At 43.8% G+C, this 18,863-nt stretch overlaps 1 protein-coding gene across 3 annotated transcripts; it reads left to right on the forward strand.

Annotated features, from left to right (window-relative positions):
• The first annotated feature begins 82 nt into the window (after window positions 1–82).
• LOC135505937 (dnaJ homolog subfamily C member 5-like) lies at window positions 83–17,936 on the forward strand. Of its 3 annotated transcripts, XM_064925195.1 has the most exons (7): window positions 83–421; window positions 8,814–8,962; window positions 9,187–9,400; window positions 10,267–10,423; window positions 11,764–11,987; window positions 13,967–14,006; window positions 14,851–14,928. In XM_064925195.1, exons 2-5 carry the CDS (start codon window positions 8,823–8,825, stop codon window positions 11,982–11,984), a joined length of 732 nt encoding a protein of 243 aa, XP_064781267.1. In that variant the 5' UTR covers window positions 83–421; window positions 8,814–8,822; the 3' UTR covers window positions 11,985–11,987; window positions 13,967–14,006; window positions 14,851–14,928. The 3 variants fall into 3 exon arrangements, with proteins under 3 accessions (XP_064781267.1, XP_064781268.1, XP_064781269.1); XM_064925196.1 differs by lacking the exon at window positions 13,967–14,006 and having other exon boundaries at window positions 14,851–14,938; XM_064925197.1 differs by lacking the exons at window positions 11,764–11,987; window positions 13,967–14,006 and having other exon boundaries at window positions 14,851–17,936.
• Window positions 17,937–18,863: the final 927 nt, after the last annotated feature.

Below are 18,863 nucleotides of genomic sequence, written 5' to 3' on the forward strand. Positions count from 1 at the left end.
TCATGTGGATGTGGTTCTGCCTAGGGCTTCTACCCAGTTGTCTTCAAACACTAGATGGCAGCACAATAGTGGTGGTCCAACACTAGACCGACCAACAAACCTGGCTCAATCATCGTTGGTTACAATTGTATAGTTTTCATAGAACAGAATTACAGGAGGTAGAAAAAAATGTTGTTTTTTTGAACGTGAATTTCACAAGCGCCAAATTTGTGTAAGGATATGAAGACGCTGTTCATTGGTTGAAGCCCTCGTCTCAGAAGCAATCAGACGTCCCTTGTCCACTGGGGCTCATGGTACTGAAACGGTAGTAGCTAGCATTTTTAGGAGGGGCGGATACATTGACACATTGTCTGGCAATCTTGACGTACAAAGTGGATGCCTCTATGCCACAGCGAAATATACCTCTTCCAATTTGCACAAGGTAAGATACGTCGTAAAGTCGCCCTAACCTGAGCCACGAGAGTTTATTTTTTTTCAAGCTACACCAGTCGGTTTTGGCTAGCTACTGAGCCAGCGAGCAAGTGTGGGGTCTGGTCGCGAGGACAGTCCAGAGTCCCACGGACATCGTTGCGTTAGGCTGTAACGTTACAAACTACTCTGGCATGCGGTTGCAGATTGATTATTGGGATGGTTAAATACGTTGTTTGGACGCACGCTTGTTTCAGGGAACATTATTAGAGTGAAAATGCATGGTTAACTAATTCTGACATCAGCGTCGCTAACGTTATTTGACTAAATTAGCGGTCGTGACGGTCAGCTGAGCAGCCCGTCGACTTTTGCAGTTGAAACACATTTTGAAGTATCAGTTGAGATCCACCAGCTTCTCATTACTAACCAAAAACCTTATAAACGTTCATGTTTTTTAAATAGTTGGCTAATAGCCAGCTAACGGTATAATTGCGGCTCCCCAAATGTTATTGACAACATTGATTGACAGCTAGTTTAATTTTGGCCAGTGCCTGGGTTATTTTAGCTAACTAGCATCTGCATTGCTCGAGCAAACGCCACATAGCTCGGTGCAAAGATAATTGCAATGTCGTTACTAGTTAACGTTACTGTAGCTTTCTACCTAGCATTGCATATGTAGCTAGTTAGCCAACGTTTAGATTCTTCTTGCATGGGGAAAAGATGTAAAAATGGAAAGTAATTATCCATGTGGAGATTAGCAAGGGATTATGGTTGTGCAAGGACCATGGAATGTCTTTATAGCGTTATATTGTCCAAGGACACAGCAGTGGTTACAAGAGACCCAACAAACTATCAAAAACCCCACGTTCCTTACTATATAAGAAAGAAACAATTATGATTGCATGGATTATTCTATCGCAATCGCTAATCTGTAGCTACAGCTATCGGGTTTCATCTCGTGTGAGCTAGCTATTGCATAATGCATTGTCTTGTATTTTGATCACACCCTTGCCAGCCCTCACTGCCATGTGTGTCATGGCAACACGTAGATACTGTGTGTTTCTTCAATCTTCTGTCACAGAATAGATGACTCAAACGGTTCCTGTTTTGCCTTTGGTCAACATAACTAGTATAGGTTGGTGATGGTTAATGTAGATCATTTACCGCCATGATGCCAGTCTTCCAAATCCCTTTTGGCCCAGCTGTTGTGAGGTCAAATGTGAGGTGTCATAGCAAAATCCTGGTGTGGTATTTTACAGATTAGTCATGGATTATGTCAATTTTACATCAAGTATTTATAGCAGCCAGCAATTACACTAATCCCCACAGGGCTCGACATTAAAACGGGTCCTTTTGTCCATCCGACAAGACTATAGATTAAAATTGTTCAAATGGACAAGTGACAAAACAAAAGTCACACATTACAATATCAAACAATTACACCGATCAGAGGACAACATTGGAATAATATTAGTCTATTTTTTTATGTACATAAATACAAAGGGGGGGGGGGGGGGGCAGGACAGAGTTTGGGAAATCCTGGTGTAGGTGATAGCCTATGCATATTGGCTACAGCCTCATGTCCAAACCAATGCTGACATGAAGCATCAGAAAATGTAGGCCAACTTTAATGAGACTTTTAATGACATATAGAGGCGAAATGCCAATAAACGCACCCACTTTGAATTTGAGCAGAGGCGGTCAGCATTTTAAAACTATTTATTCCATAAACCTAGTTTAAAACCTCTAATTTTTTTGTTATTTTCTAAAGCATGTCTTACCTTGTTTCAAAGTAGCCTAGCCAAATACGTCCATAGAAATGTTGAGGGAATTATTTTATAAACACTTAATATGCCATTGAAACCAGCACATTTCTCATGTTCTGTTGGTTTTTAAATCAACTTTATTTTATTTTCCAGCAGCCAAATACATGATCCTAGTCTATCAGTAACTCATGCAATTTATGCATCTTTAGATTTCACATTCTTAATTTCAAATGTATATTTTCATCTCCGTCACTAGCCCAAAGGTCGTCAGATGGCGATATTGAGAGTTAATTTTACCGTCCAAACACATTGTACTGTATGCAACCTTCAATACACTTGTATCCCCCGTGGACTGGTTTGTGCCTGAAACATTCTCATTTCAGACTGCAAAGGTTTTGATTTCCTCAACTTTATTTAATGGCGAGAACGCAGGGAAAAATACAGGAAAAATAATCATTTTCTTTTGAAACACCATGCTAGTGTCTAATGCCAAGGAATGCTACTTCCTGATATTGTACCCCGCATTCAGTGGACTGCTAAAACAACCGACTGCTGCAAACATAATTGTTACGTAAGGAAAGTATGCATATTTCCCCGGTTTTTATCACGCATTGAATACATTTGAGGAAATCAAAGCTTTTGCAGCCGGAATGGAGAATGTTTTAGGGATGAACCGTTCCGCCGGGGATATGAGTGTATTGCCATTGCCAGCTGCATACAATGTGTTTGGACAGTAAGATTAACTGAAATATCGCCATCTGCCGGCCTTTGGGGCTGCTCTATCACGTTAAACCGCTCTCGATTGCTGTGCGCTTTTGAGTGATGTTTCCCCTAATAGAATTTGGAACGTTCGATAATAGCCTAGAACCGTGTGCGTATTGTTGAACATATAATATGAAGAATTACAACTTTATCAACATTTTATGATATACGTTCTGATCTGTTGCATCAGCCTCATTGCTTTTCTGAATTTGTTTATGTGCGGTGGTTGTATGAATTTTGGCTCTGTCGTCCCGGAGTCTGTTTTGAATGGTAGACATATACATTTACAAACGTATTTAGTTGTAATGTTGAAAGGGTGGCCAACCATCCTCCAGGAGAGCCTTAAAGAGCCAGTGTTGTATTTTAATACCAGTTTGAATATGCAAAGAAGCCAATAGGAAGAGTGTAGCCTACATTTTTGTATTTTTCACTATAGTAAAATAAGTGGTTACTTGCACCATACAATGATATCATTTTTTTGGGACAAGTGAAAAAATATGTTTTACAAGTCCAAAGGACAAGTGGCAAAAAGAAGTTAGTCAAGCCCAGTTCCAGTTTTTGGGTCGGTTTGGCCTAGTTTATACTCTGGTTATGAGCAGAGGTGCAGGTTAGATGTTGAAATGCTAGTCTGTCCTAATACTTCCTTACCCCCCACTGAAGCATGTTTAACATTGTAGCAATGTTTTATGCCTAGAGACTTGTATTTTATATATCTCAGGTTTCAACCTTAAATCAGAGGTTGCTGTTGTTAAAGTTTATGGTGCCAAATAAAATCAGATATGATCATTTTCCATTGACAAGGTACGGAAGTAGTTGTTTCTAAATGTCCTGAAGCAGCTCTCATCCCTGGGATGTTTATGAAAGTTCGGTAAGAACAACATTCGGCTCTTGAATCACTTGACAAGGCAACAAAGAAATTGCCTTCTGTGAGAAACAAGAGGATTGCAAAAGAATTCAAAATACCCTTGATTAAGCCCAGCACTGACAGTAGGCTGCTTGAGTGCTGCTGCCTTCACATTAAGATAATTTGGCTTTCACATGATCACAGTGGTTGTTCTTCAAATTTGTTTGATCTTTCCATCTCTGACTTGTTGATATATTTAGCAAGTAGGGTCAATTAAATAGTTAGTTAGGCCTAGATAAATCACTCTTCTTCCATTAATCCAGTCTTTGTGCTCTATTTAGGCATTTTTGCATATTAGTGTGAGAAAGTTCCACATCAGGAGTGACCTGTAAGGGGTCATGAACCCTGATGACATGTTGAGTATGAAGACCAACTCACGCACTCGGCCTTGCCTGTGTATCATCTTAGCCAGGGGTTCCCTTGGCTCAGTTTCAGCTAGGTAAGAGAAGAGATGGTGTAGCCAGGCCAGGGACTAGCCGACTAGGTAAAGCTTGTCAGAGCCTGTGTGATGGACTAGCCGACTAGGTAAAGCTTGTCAGAGCCTGTGTGATGGACTAGCCTATTAGGTAGCGCTTGTCAGAGCCTGTGTGATGGACTAGCCTATTAGGTAGCGCTTGTCAGAGCCTGTGTGATGGACTAGCCTATTAGGTAGCGCTTGTCAGAGCCTGTGACCAGACCGTTTCACACCCAAGCTAGAAGTGTCTTTTCCGGAGTGTCAAATGGTGGCTTTGACAGGCGCTGGGCCATGTCTACATTTACGTCATTTAGCAGACGCTCTTATCCAGAGCGACTTACAAATTGGTGAATTCACCTTCTGACATCCAGTGGAACAGCCACTTTACAATAGTGCATCTAAATCATTTAAGGGGGGGGGGGGGGTGAGAAGGATTACTTTATCCTATCCTAGGTATTCCTTGAAGAGGTGGGGTTTCAGGTGTCTCCGGAAGGTGGTGATTGACTCCGCTGTCCTGGCGTCGTGAGGGAGTTTGTTCCACCATTGGGGGGCCAGAGCAGCGAACAGTTTTGATACAATATTCTACACAGAATACTCCATAATGACAAAGTGAAGACAGGTTTCATATTTTTCTGCAACAAAATAAAAAAAATACCTTATTTACATAAGTATTCAGAACCTTTGCTATGAGACTCGAAATTTAGCTCAGATGCATCCTGTTTCCATTCATCAACATTGAGATGTTTCTACAACTTGGAGTCCACCTGGGGTAAATTCAATTGATTGGACATGATTTGGAAAGGCACACACTTGTCTATATAAGATCCCACAGTTGACAGAGCATGTCAGAGCAAAAACCAAGCCATGAGGTCGAAGGAATTGTCCGTAGAGCTCCGAGACAGGATTGTGTCGAAGCACAGGTCTGGGAAAGGGTACCGAATATGTCTGCAGCATTGAAGGTCCCTAAGAACACAGTGGCTTACATCATTCTTAACTGGAAGAAGTTTGGAACCACCAAGACTCTTCCTAGAGCTGGCTGCCTGGCCCAACTGAGCAATCGGGGGAGAAGGGCCTTGGTCAGGGAGGTGACCAAGAACCCAATGGTCACTCTGACAGAGCTCCAGAGTTCCTCTGTGGAGACTGGAGAACCTTCCAGAAAGACAACCATCTCTGCAGCACTCCACCAACCATGCCTTTATGGAGAGTGGCCAGACGAAAGCCACACCTCAGTAAAAGGCACATGACAGCTCGCTTGGAGTTTGCTAAAAAGGCACTTAAAGGATTCTCAGACCATGAGAAACAAGATTCTCTGGTCTGATGAAACCCAAGAGTGAACTCTTTGGCCTGAATGCCAAGGGTAATTTCTGGAGAAAACCTGGCACCAGCTTTAAGGTGAAGTGTGGTGGCAGCATCATGCTGTGGGGATGTTTTTCAGCGGCATGGACTGGGAGACCAGTCAGGATCGAGGGAAAGCTGAACAGAGAGATCCTTGATGAAAACCTGCTCCAGTGCGCTCAGGACCTCAGACTGGGGCGAAGGTTCACCTTCCAACAGGACAATGACCCAAAGCACACAGCCATTACCATGCATGAGTGGCTTCTGGACAAGTCTCCGAATGTCCGTGAGTGGCCCAGCTAGAGTCCGGACTTGAACCCGATCGAACATCTCTGGAGAGACCGGAAAATAGCTGTGCAGCAAGGCATTTAACCTGCCAGATCTAGAGAGGATCTGTACTCTCGCTAACCCACAGAAGCCTCTTGCGGTATACCGAAGACCGTTTTATTTGGAAAAGCCACAGGATGGTTTTTCAATACTGTCGAAACTATTTATTTGAAGTTTTTCACATAATTTAAATATTTGTAGCTACTTTTAAGTTATTACCTGCAGTCAACTTGTGCAATACCTTAGGAGATAAAGCAGATTGTGTTCTTTATTTCACCTGTCACATTATTTAAAAGTATGATACTTACCATAGTTCTCCAGAACAGTTGAGCCAGCCACGTTTGTAAACAGCACAACAGGAGAAAGCGAGCTGGTGAGTCCATATCGTTCTAGATCTATTGACGAGTCTCTGTTTTACGGCGCACAAGGTGATGAAGTTACACTCGTATGCAATTCACTAGTAAATGTTTGCCATCATATAATGGCTTTCTGCCAGAAGTCCATGAGCTCTGGATGAGTTATCTGTACAACTGCTATTTTTCCCTATGCTTCCTACTTGTGTTTTTTCTTTCTCCTTCTTTCTTCTCCTATCTGCTCCGTGTACACATGCTGCTCTTCCTTCCATTCCAGTTACTAGCGATGCTTGAATAACTTTGAGCTTGATTTGCTTGTCTTTGCAATTCGTTTTTTCTCTTTTTTTGCTCTTTAGCTTTCAGCTAACGGCGTCTGATTTCACTATTTGTTTTTGCTAATTCTGTTAGCATTCTGGTAATAGGGTAGCCTAGTGGTTAGAGTGTTGGACTAGTAACCGCAAGGTTGCAAGTTCAAACCCCCGAGCTGACATGGTACAAATCTGTCGTTCTGCCCCAGAACAGGCAGTTAACCCACTGTTCCTAGGCCGTCATTGAAAATAAGAATTTGTTCTTAACTGACTTGCCTGGTTAAATAAAGGTAAAATAATAAATAAATACAATTAAATAGAGGCCCAATGGGTTTTTTATGCATTTTTAGTGCCCCCTTGTGTGTTATGCCGGTAATACAGTAATTCCCGGTACGAGAGAAGACCATATGGAAATCTCGATACCACCCAAACCTACCTGGATGCACACATTTTGCTCTGTGTCACAACGTTTGACATGTGCCAGTGTGGAACACAGAGGGAAAAACCACTTGGCCTTACTTGCTGGCCTACATTTTATAACCCAGAAACAGTGTAATGACCATAACCAAAGCATAATCATAAACACACATCATGTCACATCTCTTCCAGGAATCAAGGGATCTGTGTGTTATTGAAAAGGTGCCCCAAACTGTGGGGCCCTTATTATTATTTATTTTTTAAAGGAACTCAGTCCAGCTTTAAACTTACTCTTGAAAGTCGTAGTAGTAGAAGGCACAAGGTGCAATTTCTAAATTGGGTAGTGCATCATCAGTTCCTCTTGTCACAGATGTTAGCCATTGTATACCTAAGAGAACTATTTATAACTTGTCAGAAATGTCCAGATCTACTAGTCCATATTATTTTTTTTTTTTTTTTGCCCATCGATATTGTTGTATATTGTCACTCTAATATCACATGAATACACATTAGACATGGCAAAATGTATAGAATTGCAAGAAAATTAGCTTTAAACTGTAACATTTTCATTGCACCCCATGACAAAATGTGTGGAATTGCAGGAAATGAGCTTGAAACCTGCGAAACTCTCTCCACCAATAAGAGGGGTGTGAACAGTTTGTGTGAATGGCCGACAGACAGGCTGGATAGCAGAGGTAATTAATGGTCGAACACAAGCTTGCTGGCTAAATGTTTCTGCTTGTCCAAGCTTTGGAAGTGTGTGAGTAAGGTTTGGTGGTTGTTAAGCAGATAGAAATCCTTGACTTGGCCAAGGTCATTACAGAGACCACCTTCTCAGTATTGGGACAACACCAGCCTAAAGGGAATCAAAGGGAAATGGGCAGGTAGTGTAGTTTACTGCTAGTCTGCTACTGCTTGTAGCCTTTTGCCACCATTTACTGTTCCCCCTTGCAACAACCTGTAGACTACAGGTTCTTCCCCAGCCAAGCCTCCTAAGCCTGTCTCTGTGCAGTGCTGGCTGTTCAGGCCCATCTCTCCAGGGCCAGTCTAGGATTGCCTTGTGTTGACTTGTGTGAGTAATCTGTGCAAGATCAGCAAAATGTAATCGCCTTTAGCTCAGGCCTGCCCAGGGCATTACTAGTCACCAGTAGTCACAGTGTGCGTGGCTAAGTGTAATGTGGTGTGTGTGTGTCACAGCAGGGCTATTGTCCTGTTCAGCAGAATGTGGGGCTGTGTGGAGCGTTGGAGTCTCACTGCTGGCCTTCTGCTTTGTTTTAATCACAGGGATTTTAGATGGAGGTTCCACAGCTGTGATGCATTATTCATGTTTAACACATGCTACTGCACTTCACTACACGCAGTCTTGGAGCTTAATCCCAAATTCATCTGCACTAAGTGTATTGTGGTTTAAAAGGATTTGTAAGGGTTGTGTGTAGGCCCAGTTCTTACATATGTGTGCAGAAATTGTTTAAACATAAACCCAGCCAGTGCTGAATGCTATATCCTTGTGTTTTGCTGGTTCTTACTTTTTAAAATTAATATCCTTGTATTGACATTGGGTTTATGAGATGGGATATTCTAGGCAGAGCTGTTCCAGTTCCCTATGGTGTTCTAGGCAAAGTAATGTGACAACATCTGTGTCTGTCTACCAGGCTATAATACAGGTCAGGTAAATACTGCAGGGTGTATGCCTCTATTGCTACAGTGACAAACCTACTCAGTTCCACACTTTGTGTGTGACTTAGTGCTAACCTCCTGTGTGACTATATATCTTGGCAGACTTCAGCCATGGCCACGACAGGCACAGGCGCAACTGAGCCAAACCGGCCAGGCCCCCAGAGGAAGATGTCCACCACAGGGGAGAGCTTGTACAAGGTGCTCGGCCTGGAGAAAGGAGCTTCCGCTGAGGACGTCAAGAGAGCCTACAGGTAACACTCAGCCTGTCTCTGGTCGTTATAGCCACATAACCTGTAAGCCTGTTTTCACATTTCCCCGGAGCAAGTTAATGATCAGCTTTATTCAGGAGTTGGTCCATCAGACAAAGAAGAATTACTTTTAATGAGGTATAAGCTCTTTATAGGATTGAGTTTTGTGAAATTTGTATGGTAGTGTGGACTGAGATTAATTTATTCATCCGTCCATCTATTTACAGGAAACTAGCGTTGAAGTACCACCCAGACAAGAACCCAGACAACCCAGAGGCTGCAGATAAGTTTAAAGAGATCAACAACGCCAACTCCATCCTGAACGATGATGGCAAGAGGAGGATCTACGACGAGTACGGCTCCATGGGCCTCTATGTGTCCGAGCAGTTTGGAGAGGAGAGTGTTAAATACTACTTCCTCATGTCCAAGTGGTGGTTTAAGGTGAGAGAGAGAGTACCTCATAACCCTCCAAACCACCTTTAGTCGTACAGGGTAATATATTAGGTTATCCGGGGTGTAGTCAGTAGTGCTGTAACCTCCGACAGTGGGGGTGAGTAGCCCCACTCTCCCAGCTGACTGTCTCAATGATGACATACTGACTGGTCTTCTTACACAGCCACATCACTCATCACACTAAGAGCTGCTGGGATTTTATTAGACATTGTTATGGATAGAATTCACTGTCTAGTACTGTCTTCTCCATGCATTAGACAGCCTACTGTAATCCCTGTTGGGAGTACATTGACAGTATATAAGTATTTGTGTATAATTGCTTTGACAAGTCTCATAGTTACCTCCCTCTGAACCTGTCAGTGCACTGTGTCTTTCTGTTTCAGTCAGACAGATGGCTCCAGGTGCAAAGCAGTCTTTATTTAGAATTGTGTTCTGTGTAGTCGTGCTCAGTCACTCAGATGTGTGGCCATTGATGCTGAGTAGAGTAAGTAGAGAGGTCTAGATGCAGTGATGAAGATCCACTGACTGTCTCACAAACCTCACTCTGTTTTTACCTACAAAGACAACTACAAAGCAAAGGAACATTTCAGGGAGAAACAAAACCACTCCACTTATGTATACCCTAGAAATGCTTGGTACAGTAGGATTATTGAGAGCATCAACATGTATTTCACTGTCTCTGCTGCTAATATCCCCTAGCTTCTCTCACTGGATCACCCTGTAGATCTGAGGCTAGACACAAGTTCTCCTGCGAGCAGGAAGACAGCGGGTGACTGTCCCGGCTGGGTCTATGTGATCGGGAGAAGCTCCATACTGATAATGCTGTGTGTTTGTGTTATGCCCTTGTGCTGCAGACCATGGCCGTGTGCTGCACCGTCTTCTCCTGCTGCTGCTGCTGTTGCTGCTGCTGTTTCTGCTGCGGGAAGTGCAAGCCGCCGGAGGAGGATGATCACTACCAGTATGTGGACCCAGAGGACCTGGAGGCCCAGATCAAAGCAGAGACGGACAGAGGTGAGACCACGCTGGGGAGGGGGGGGGGGCCTTCTCCTGGGTCCTGGCGCCCCTACACACTACCTCAGCGACAGGCCGCCTCGCAGATGTCGGTTTTTCAGCCTGACTTAACGCTGTCACTTCCTTTCAGAGGGAGAAAGAAGAGGGAGGAGAGGCAGGGAAACAGCAGAGCACAGATGGGGCCAGAGCAGCCAAACAGGGATGGGGAGGAAGGGATGAGGGAATGGAGGGGGGGGCACCAGTGTCTACTCCAGCTAGGCAGGACTCTGGGTCTACAGCACTTGGTCCTGCACAGGAGGTAGAGGCTGCAGGCTAGCCCTTAGATTACCTTGATGTGCAGGTATTTATAGCTACTCATACTCTGACTGAGAGACTGCTGGTTCGTGTCATGAGGAAATTATCCAGTTATAGCCCTAGCTCCGACATTTATTTAAATATTTTTTCTACCATGTTGAAATTATAATTATCACTCTCAGTCTCAGTAAATTAGATGATGATAATTTATTGTCTGCTAGTGCAGAAATGTGCCTTGTATCACAATGCTCCTTTACCAGAATGGGTAATATAATATAATGTTGTTGTTTGGTATTTTGGGATGTGTAAAAGCTATGGATGTAGTGTCAGAACAGTGTGCAATAACATGTCGACATTAACAGGTAGAGATGTCAGCAGTGTTTCTTTTCTTCCAACATTTCAAGCCCAACAAGAAGCTCTTTGTTTTATCCTCTCCCATCAGTGGTCCCCAGAACAGGGACAGGGGCTGGGACAGAGGCGAGATGAGGAAGATGCATGTAATCCTGTCAGATCTCAGAGGATGCTCTCTGCCTCGGCCTCTTGTGTCGTGTCCTTAACTGGTTGGTCTGAGGACAGGACTCTCAGCTCCTTCACTCACGTTGCCTCTTCACACAGCAGATCACTCAATAGAAAACAGTCCCAAGGACTATACTCCTAATTGTCTTGTTTTTTGTTCTGAGGAGTGATCAGTGACCATGGTGACCCCATAGTCACGACCCCTAGCCCAAGTGACTATCACACCATTTGAACTTTCAGTATAAGGCTTTATAAGCAAAATGACGATGCTATTGGTTTCAGAGATATTCACAACATGTTCAGGCGAATTCCTAGATGATATGAATAATCTCCTCACCATATCACACAAAAACAGGAACTGCGCTTCATTTACAGTAACTGAAAACCAAACCAAACATGACAAGCTAACAGCCTCAGGGCAGTATGGGTGTGGGGATAACTTATCAGTATACTCTGGCCCAATGAGTAGGCCTGGTTTATCTCATTCTGACACAAAGGTGTTTCTGTACGTTTGTGTTTTCATCCACCAGGTGACACGATAATCATTGTGCAGCCCATACCTGTAGCCGTACCTATAGCTGTAACGAGTCCTGTGGCTGAGAGCATCTGCCTAGGCCCTGCCAACAGCTTAGACCCTGCCAACTGCCTAGACCCTGCCAACAGCCTAGACCCTGCCAATCCAGTGGTTGACAACCTGACCAGGCCAGTGGCTGCTGAGAACCCAGGCGAAACGTTGCCGGAGTCTAAATGACTCGTAAGCCCCCCGTCTCCATGATGTACTTGCTGTACTCAACCCAGCTGCATCGTGTCCATCCGTCCCGCTTCCTATGCACGTTGCCACGCCCCAGACCAACCCGTTTCACCAGACTGTGTTTGCTCATAGTGACACACGGTGCCTTTGTACTATGTTCAGCTGTTTGTTTGACTGACTCATTAACCATCCATTCTGTTTGCCTGTCAGTGTTGAGTTGCATGATGTCATGGCTGTTGCTTCAGAATGTTTTGAGCATGGCTGCATGTATGAGCTTGTGTGTATTTATAATGTAGTGGACTTAATTTTGCTATGGATGGAGCAACTCAATAACAATCATTTCAGTTAATTGATCACTAAGTATTTTGTCTGTGTTTGGTCCATCGTGAATGTATCTGTAGTAACTATTTTCTGCCTTGGTGATAAAGTGGATGTAATCTCTTTGTTAATTAGGCATGGTTTATGGTCATTAAACTATAGCCTAATCTATGCCCAGTATCCCATTACTTTACCAGTAAGACCACAGAGACGCTTATGCCGGGTGTGCACTACGACTTTCAAAATCCAAACATCGCTGAGCCTCGCATGTTAAACCAACGTCTTTCCTGTAGTTTCTTGTCTTGCCAACATAGTGGTGCGCAGAATAAACCATCTGGTACAGACAAGGGGGTCACACACTACAAGAGTCTTCACTTGGTCGTGAGGATTCTCCATACCACCTCGGAGTCTCGCGTAAACAATGATGTGATTTGATTGTTAACGTAGCCAGAACGAGCTGTGGCTCAAAGCAGTCTCAAATGTTTTCTGTCAGACATTGACGCATGACAAACAGAGTTGAAATTTCTATTGCTTGTGAACTTCAGAGCTGAAACGAGTTGACGCTTTGGTTTAAGGCAAGTACAAACGCATCCTAGTAGTCATGGCTCCTGCTCGAAAGAGTCTACAACTTCTGGGTGACGCGAAACAATGTCGTCATCTCACTGGTTTATTTGGCGAGCGCTCATTGGCTTTTGCTGATCACCGGTCTCAAAACTTGTCGTTGCACACTATAAAAACAGCAGATTTTGTGCCAATAAAATGTTTGGAAAAATTGAGATGTCTGGGGCTGCTCCAAGACGAGATCGGTAGCCCTCAGATTGCGTCTCTGACCCGCTCACATTAAACGAGCGTCAGTGACAGCCGAGTGCCCCGAGTAGGCAGCAATAAGGATTTTGTCTCCGATCTCATCTGGAAAAGCTAAATCGGTGCCCGAATTGTGTTGTGTACTACCGGCTTTAGGCATTGGATGTAACAAGTCAACTTCACAAGACAAAACAGGTCCCCGCAGCAGCCAAGTACTCACTCAACCCACAAGACATTAGATGCCTTCAATAAACAGTAGCCTTCTATTCATATTAAAAACATCAATATAATGTCAGGCTGGTTAGTTGAAAACCTAGCCTGTGGATATGTGCTAAAACCACAGTCCGTTTGTCATGCTGACACAACCCTTTGATCCCCCGGGGCCTTTTGTGGAGGTACATTACCTTTAGAAAGTACTTATACCCCTTGACTTAATCCACATTTCTTGTGTTTACAGCCTGCATTTAAAATCGATTAATTTGAGATCTGTCACTGATCTAGAGACCATTACCCCTAAGATGAGCCACTGCTGTCCTGTCACATCCGGCCATATGTGTTTGTCATCTCTCCTCACACCTACTTCCTCAGCGCCATCCTCTCTGTTGGTGCTCTGTTTGTTCAACACCATGATGCCTGTTGACATGTCAGTCTATGATTCTCTCTTTAGAATTACCAAAGTGATAGCTGGAAGCTTCAAGAGACTATGGCTATATAATGATGTTGATAGTCCTATATTATTACTATCATTATATTGTAATCTGATATAGTAGGGGTAGTAGCCTAACTAATAGTACAAGTGCTTTCTAAGCAGTGCTCTGTGCTCTCCCTCTATGCTGCATATGGATGATGTCCTCTATAAGGAAAGTGACAGTGTGGATGAGCATCGCCAGGGGAGGGCAGGTAGGTTCATGGTACACAGTTGGTCATGTTCAGTAGGGCACACCGTAGCAAAACGTTTTGTGACGGAAAACAAAAATCTGTATCCTTACTGGACACGCTCAGGTAGCACGTCCTTGTTTCAAAACGTTTTCCACCTACTGAACATGACCCTCGTGGAGCTTTCAATATTTCAGGACCGGTTACACCTCAGAACAGTTAAACAAGGGCCCAATTTTAGGTCATGCCTCCTGCTAATAATACCTTCCCATGTGAATTGCTTCTAGTTGAGACAACAGGCTATTACTTGCTGGATTTTTTTGATAACAGGATTTATTGCAACAAAGCTAGATGAGAGTTGGAAGCTTCCTGTCAACAGGGTTTACAGAGATGTTGTGTAGACTGTCATGCTTCCGGCTTGTAAATACCCTGTGTGTACCTGGCAGCCAGACTTAGCCCTTGTAGCTTTAGCTTGTGCTGTGTTCATGAACCTCAATCTGGACAGATGTTCCTATTGGTATGTTTCCGCATTATCTTCCTCATTGGCATCAGGTCATCATTAGTCTATATCTACAGAACCCTGATATGTTTCCAAAGTCATTGCCATTGACGTGTGAAATGCATTGGGATCATTGTTACCTGTCTGTACATGCCGTTACCTGTCTGTACATGCCTGTTAGTTCTTCATTTGACTTCAGAATTTGACCTTCAGTATCATACAAACCATAGAGAATGCAGAAGCACATAGCCTATATGTAGCCTAGTCCTTTACCTACTCATTATGGCATGGGACACTTGGCTAACTTTTCTCTATTGAGGGTTATTATTTTCCCCAGTGAGTCTGACACAGTTCAATGTCTTCCTGCAGGTCCTCGTGCCCCTATTGTGATCCAGCCACATTCCATCGCCATCGAGGTTCCAGAGACCTCCCAGCCTGCAGCCAGCCAGCCCACCTCCAAGCCCCAGCAGTGACCCTTCCCTCCCAGCCCCATCTACCCGCTGGAGCCCTCCCCTACGGTGGGCACGGCCAGGCCCCTGTGGCCCCACACTGGAGACCCAGCAGCCAGCCAGGCTAACCGTCACTAGTGCCAGTCAACCAGCCAGCTAGTCAACCCCCCATACTGTGGTACAGATCTAACTAAATGGACATGAGCGGCAGGCTGCCAAGAGACCAGGACTCCTTCTGACATGATATGTATCGGTCTATCCACCAAACTGAGGATTGGAACACTCTATCCCTCCATTTCATCCCTCTGTTTCTATCCTCCCTCATATATCCCCCCTTTCTCTCTCTTGTCTCTGTTAGAATGCTGTGGGATTGGAGACTCTCTTTTTAAGTTCAGTCTGAGTTTTAAATGGCCTGAGCCAAGCATTCCACCTCCCCGGAGACTAAAGCATGGATCAGAGGAAGTAAAGGCTCCCAAACAGATTGCATGTGCTTCATTTTAACTGCATGCCCCTATTGTACAGCACTGGCAAATACATACCCCATACATCCACACCCCTGTACTACAGCCACCACCCCACCACTGCCAGCGATACCGCCAGCTGCAGGTGCACCTACAGTAGTATGCCACACAACCAGGGATCTCCCCTCCACCGCCACCTGAAAGAGAACCAAGAGTGGGGCTGGATACAGTAGAGATTCAAGAACAGTGAAAATGTCGGGTGGATAAAACAAGAAAAATGTGTTGATTGCTTAATTTAATTTCTAACTGTCACAATTATGTTAGTTCGACCAAAGCCAAACTAGATGCCACTCACTCCATGTGTTCAACAGTCAGCTCCCTAAGAGACGTTTCTCATGCAACTAGAGCCAAACTGAGAGGATTGTTTGAGGTGCAATTATGTATTTGGGTCTATTATGCACTTCTGAAACCTGTGAAGTGGGTAAATGATCATTTCCAATGGACTGTTGGCTAACATGGGTCCAGCCAAGTGCTTACTGAAACCCACAGTCAGTACAATGCACTCTGTATTGGTGGAACTGACTCCTGACTACAGCTAGTTAACTGCAACCAAACGACTTATCAAACGTTTCCCATCTCAAATGGTGGTTTTGCTCTGCATTCTCCTCATAGTCTGATGTAACATGGAGATACAGGGGAGTGGGTATGTACTGTAGGGGTCTGTTTGACCTAGCCACTAAAGACCATGCTATGCCACATCCTAGATGGCTGCTTTGTTCATTGTACTGCCTACAGAGATCCCATCACCGAATATTTGAGAAGTAACACAACAGGCTGTTTTCCATGGGGTTTTGGTGGACTGATTGCTATGTTTATTGTTTTATGGGCTGAAGAGGCACGACTACTAGTCTCAGTGATGAGATGATACAATGTCCCACAGCAGGGTTAGGATCTGTAAAGATCGCCCAACCAGCAGTTTATCTGTACTTAAGTACAGCTCTCTTTATAACCCTGAGGTGCAGTCAGAGGTTTCTCAATGTTGTGTAATCAGAATAGTGAAAACAGTGAAGTGAATGAATGTCATATTGTCATTGAGAGTCAGTCAGTCCCAGGTGTGCATGCGTGTGTGTGTGTGTGTGTAGCATTGTACAAAATCGTTGTTGGTTTGTTCATGTAGTGCTGAGGTCAGTCAGTCATTCATCCCCCTCCCAGTTTTTGTTTTGTGGTTTGTAATTTGAAAAGGGTGTTCTGTGTTTCCTGAAGAGGAGCAGGTACATGGCCTTTAACCACCTTGTGTTTTGGCTGAAGAACCACCACCACCCTGAAGATAAGCTAAACTAAAATGATGTCGTCAAATGATGTCAAGCAGCCATTTTATCTTTTGTAGCTCTCTCCTGAGTGTTTACATAGAAATTATCTATCAGCAGCATAATTTTGTTACTGGAATTATTGCACCTTTTCTCACCTCTTCATACCAATAAGTTAACAGATAAAACCCACCTGAAGTTTCAGACTGTTGGTTGTGTTTTCACAAACCATAATAAACATAACAGTACAGTATCTGGCCCCAGGGCTCAGAGAGGAGGAATATATTTATTCTGGTGATCCTTATCTGCTGTAAATAATAATAATCAACCACTTGTCACATGCAAATAACATTATTTGAGAATCCCTATGAATGGGAAATGTTTTAAGAATCAAGCCCATTTAAATGATGTACATTGTCCTTTATTTATTTTTTTATGTCAAACCAAAAGAGCTGTTTTAATAAAACACGTTGACAGACAGTTGGGAAGAGCGAACCCTAGGCTAGCCAACGTGGTCCTTACCAAGGAGCAACTGGTTGACAGAGGAGCTAGGCTATGTCTCAACTGGTTGACAGAGGAGCTAGGCTATGTCTCAACTGGTTGACAGAGGAGCTAGGCTATGTCTCAACTGGTTGACAGAGGAGCTAGGCTATGTCTCAACTGTTTGACAGAGGAGCTAGGCTATGTCTCAACTGGTTGACAGAGGAGCTAGGCTATGTCTCAACTGGTTGACAGAGGAGCTAGGCTATGTCTCAACTGGTTGACAGAGGAGCTAGGCTATGTCTCAACTGGTTGACAGAGGAGCTAGGCTATGTCTCAACTGGTTGACAGAGGAGCTAGGCTATGTCTCAACTGGTTGACAGAGGAGCTAGGCTATGTCTCAACTGGTTGACAGAGGAGCTAGGCTATGTCTCAACTGGTTGACAGAGGAGCTAGGCTATGTCTTAACTGGCTAGGCCACCATAGCTCTGGTCTGCAGTAACAGGCAGGCAGACAGTAAGTGTATATCTGCTTGTAGTGTAAGGCCAGGGCTGTCCCCATGTCATCACTCCCCTATAGAACATGGGACTATGGGGACTCGGCCACTAATAATATGATTGATGATTGTAATTTTGTCAATGCTTTCATTATGTCATTCATTATTCACCATGATGTCTTTCATGGACAAAAATGATCTGTAAATGTGTATTTATATATAATGAAATTGAAACAATTAAAAGTGGGATTTGTACAATGTTTGTCTTCTGTGATTAATTGTGTACTCTGAATTCACAACACTGAGAATAGTTTGTGTGATATCAAAGGAATGGGAATGGCTCTCAGTTCTCCATGAACAAACAAAGTATATCTGTTCACAGAAGAACGCTATTCTTTCTCTGTTCTCTCTGGCAAAAGAACACTACTCATTGGTGAAGATCTGCTGCCATGAGAAAAAGTACCAAACTGTCTTTATCAGGAATAGCTCAATTGTAGCCATTAGCCACAGTAGACACTAGCTACATTGTAAGCGGGTGGCTGCCTGTAGGCTACTCCAGTAAAAGAAATGCAACCAAGAGGTGGAGTAAAGTATGAATGGAGATTTGGCTGCGAATGGGTACGGTATGGTGTGTGCTTGGATTACTCTGCACAAAGCCTCCATGTCCTATAAAGGTCCCCTTAAGCTTATTAGCAGCTTGACCCATAGAGATAGATAGAGGACTCATTATGGATATAACCTTATTTAACTAGGCAAGTCAGTTAAGAACAAATTCTTATTTTCAATGACAGCCTTGGAACAGTGGTTTAACCACCTGTTCAGGGGCAGAACGACAGATTTGTACCTTGCCAGCTTGGTGGTTTGAACTTGCAACCTTCCGGTTACTAGCCCAACGCTCTAACCACTAGGCTACTCTGCCGCCTCCCTCATTGAGTGCTTCCAGCATTTTAAAGTTGTCAACTGGGTGGGGATTCCTATGAGTGAAGAGCATAGAGAATGATAGTGGCCTCTCGCAGTCAAAAGGTCGTTTTAGCATGGGGCAGCGCTGTTGAGGGCTTCCATCATGCTTCTGCCATTGTAAGGAGTCAAAGTCAACTGGGTGGGGATTCCTATGGTTTGTAGCCTCAATGGAGCTGCCCATACTGTCACAGACACAATAATGGCACAGATACAAAGATGAGTCCTCTAT

The sequence above is a fragment of the Oncorhynchus masou genome, chromosome 19 (genome assembly GCF_036934945.1).
Source record: "Oncorhynchus masou masou isolate Uvic2021 chromosome 19, UVic_Omas_1.1, whole genome shotgun sequence".
Lineage (NCBI taxonomy): Eukaryota > Metazoa > Chordata > Actinopteri > Salmoniformes > Salmonidae > Oncorhynchus > Oncorhynchus masou.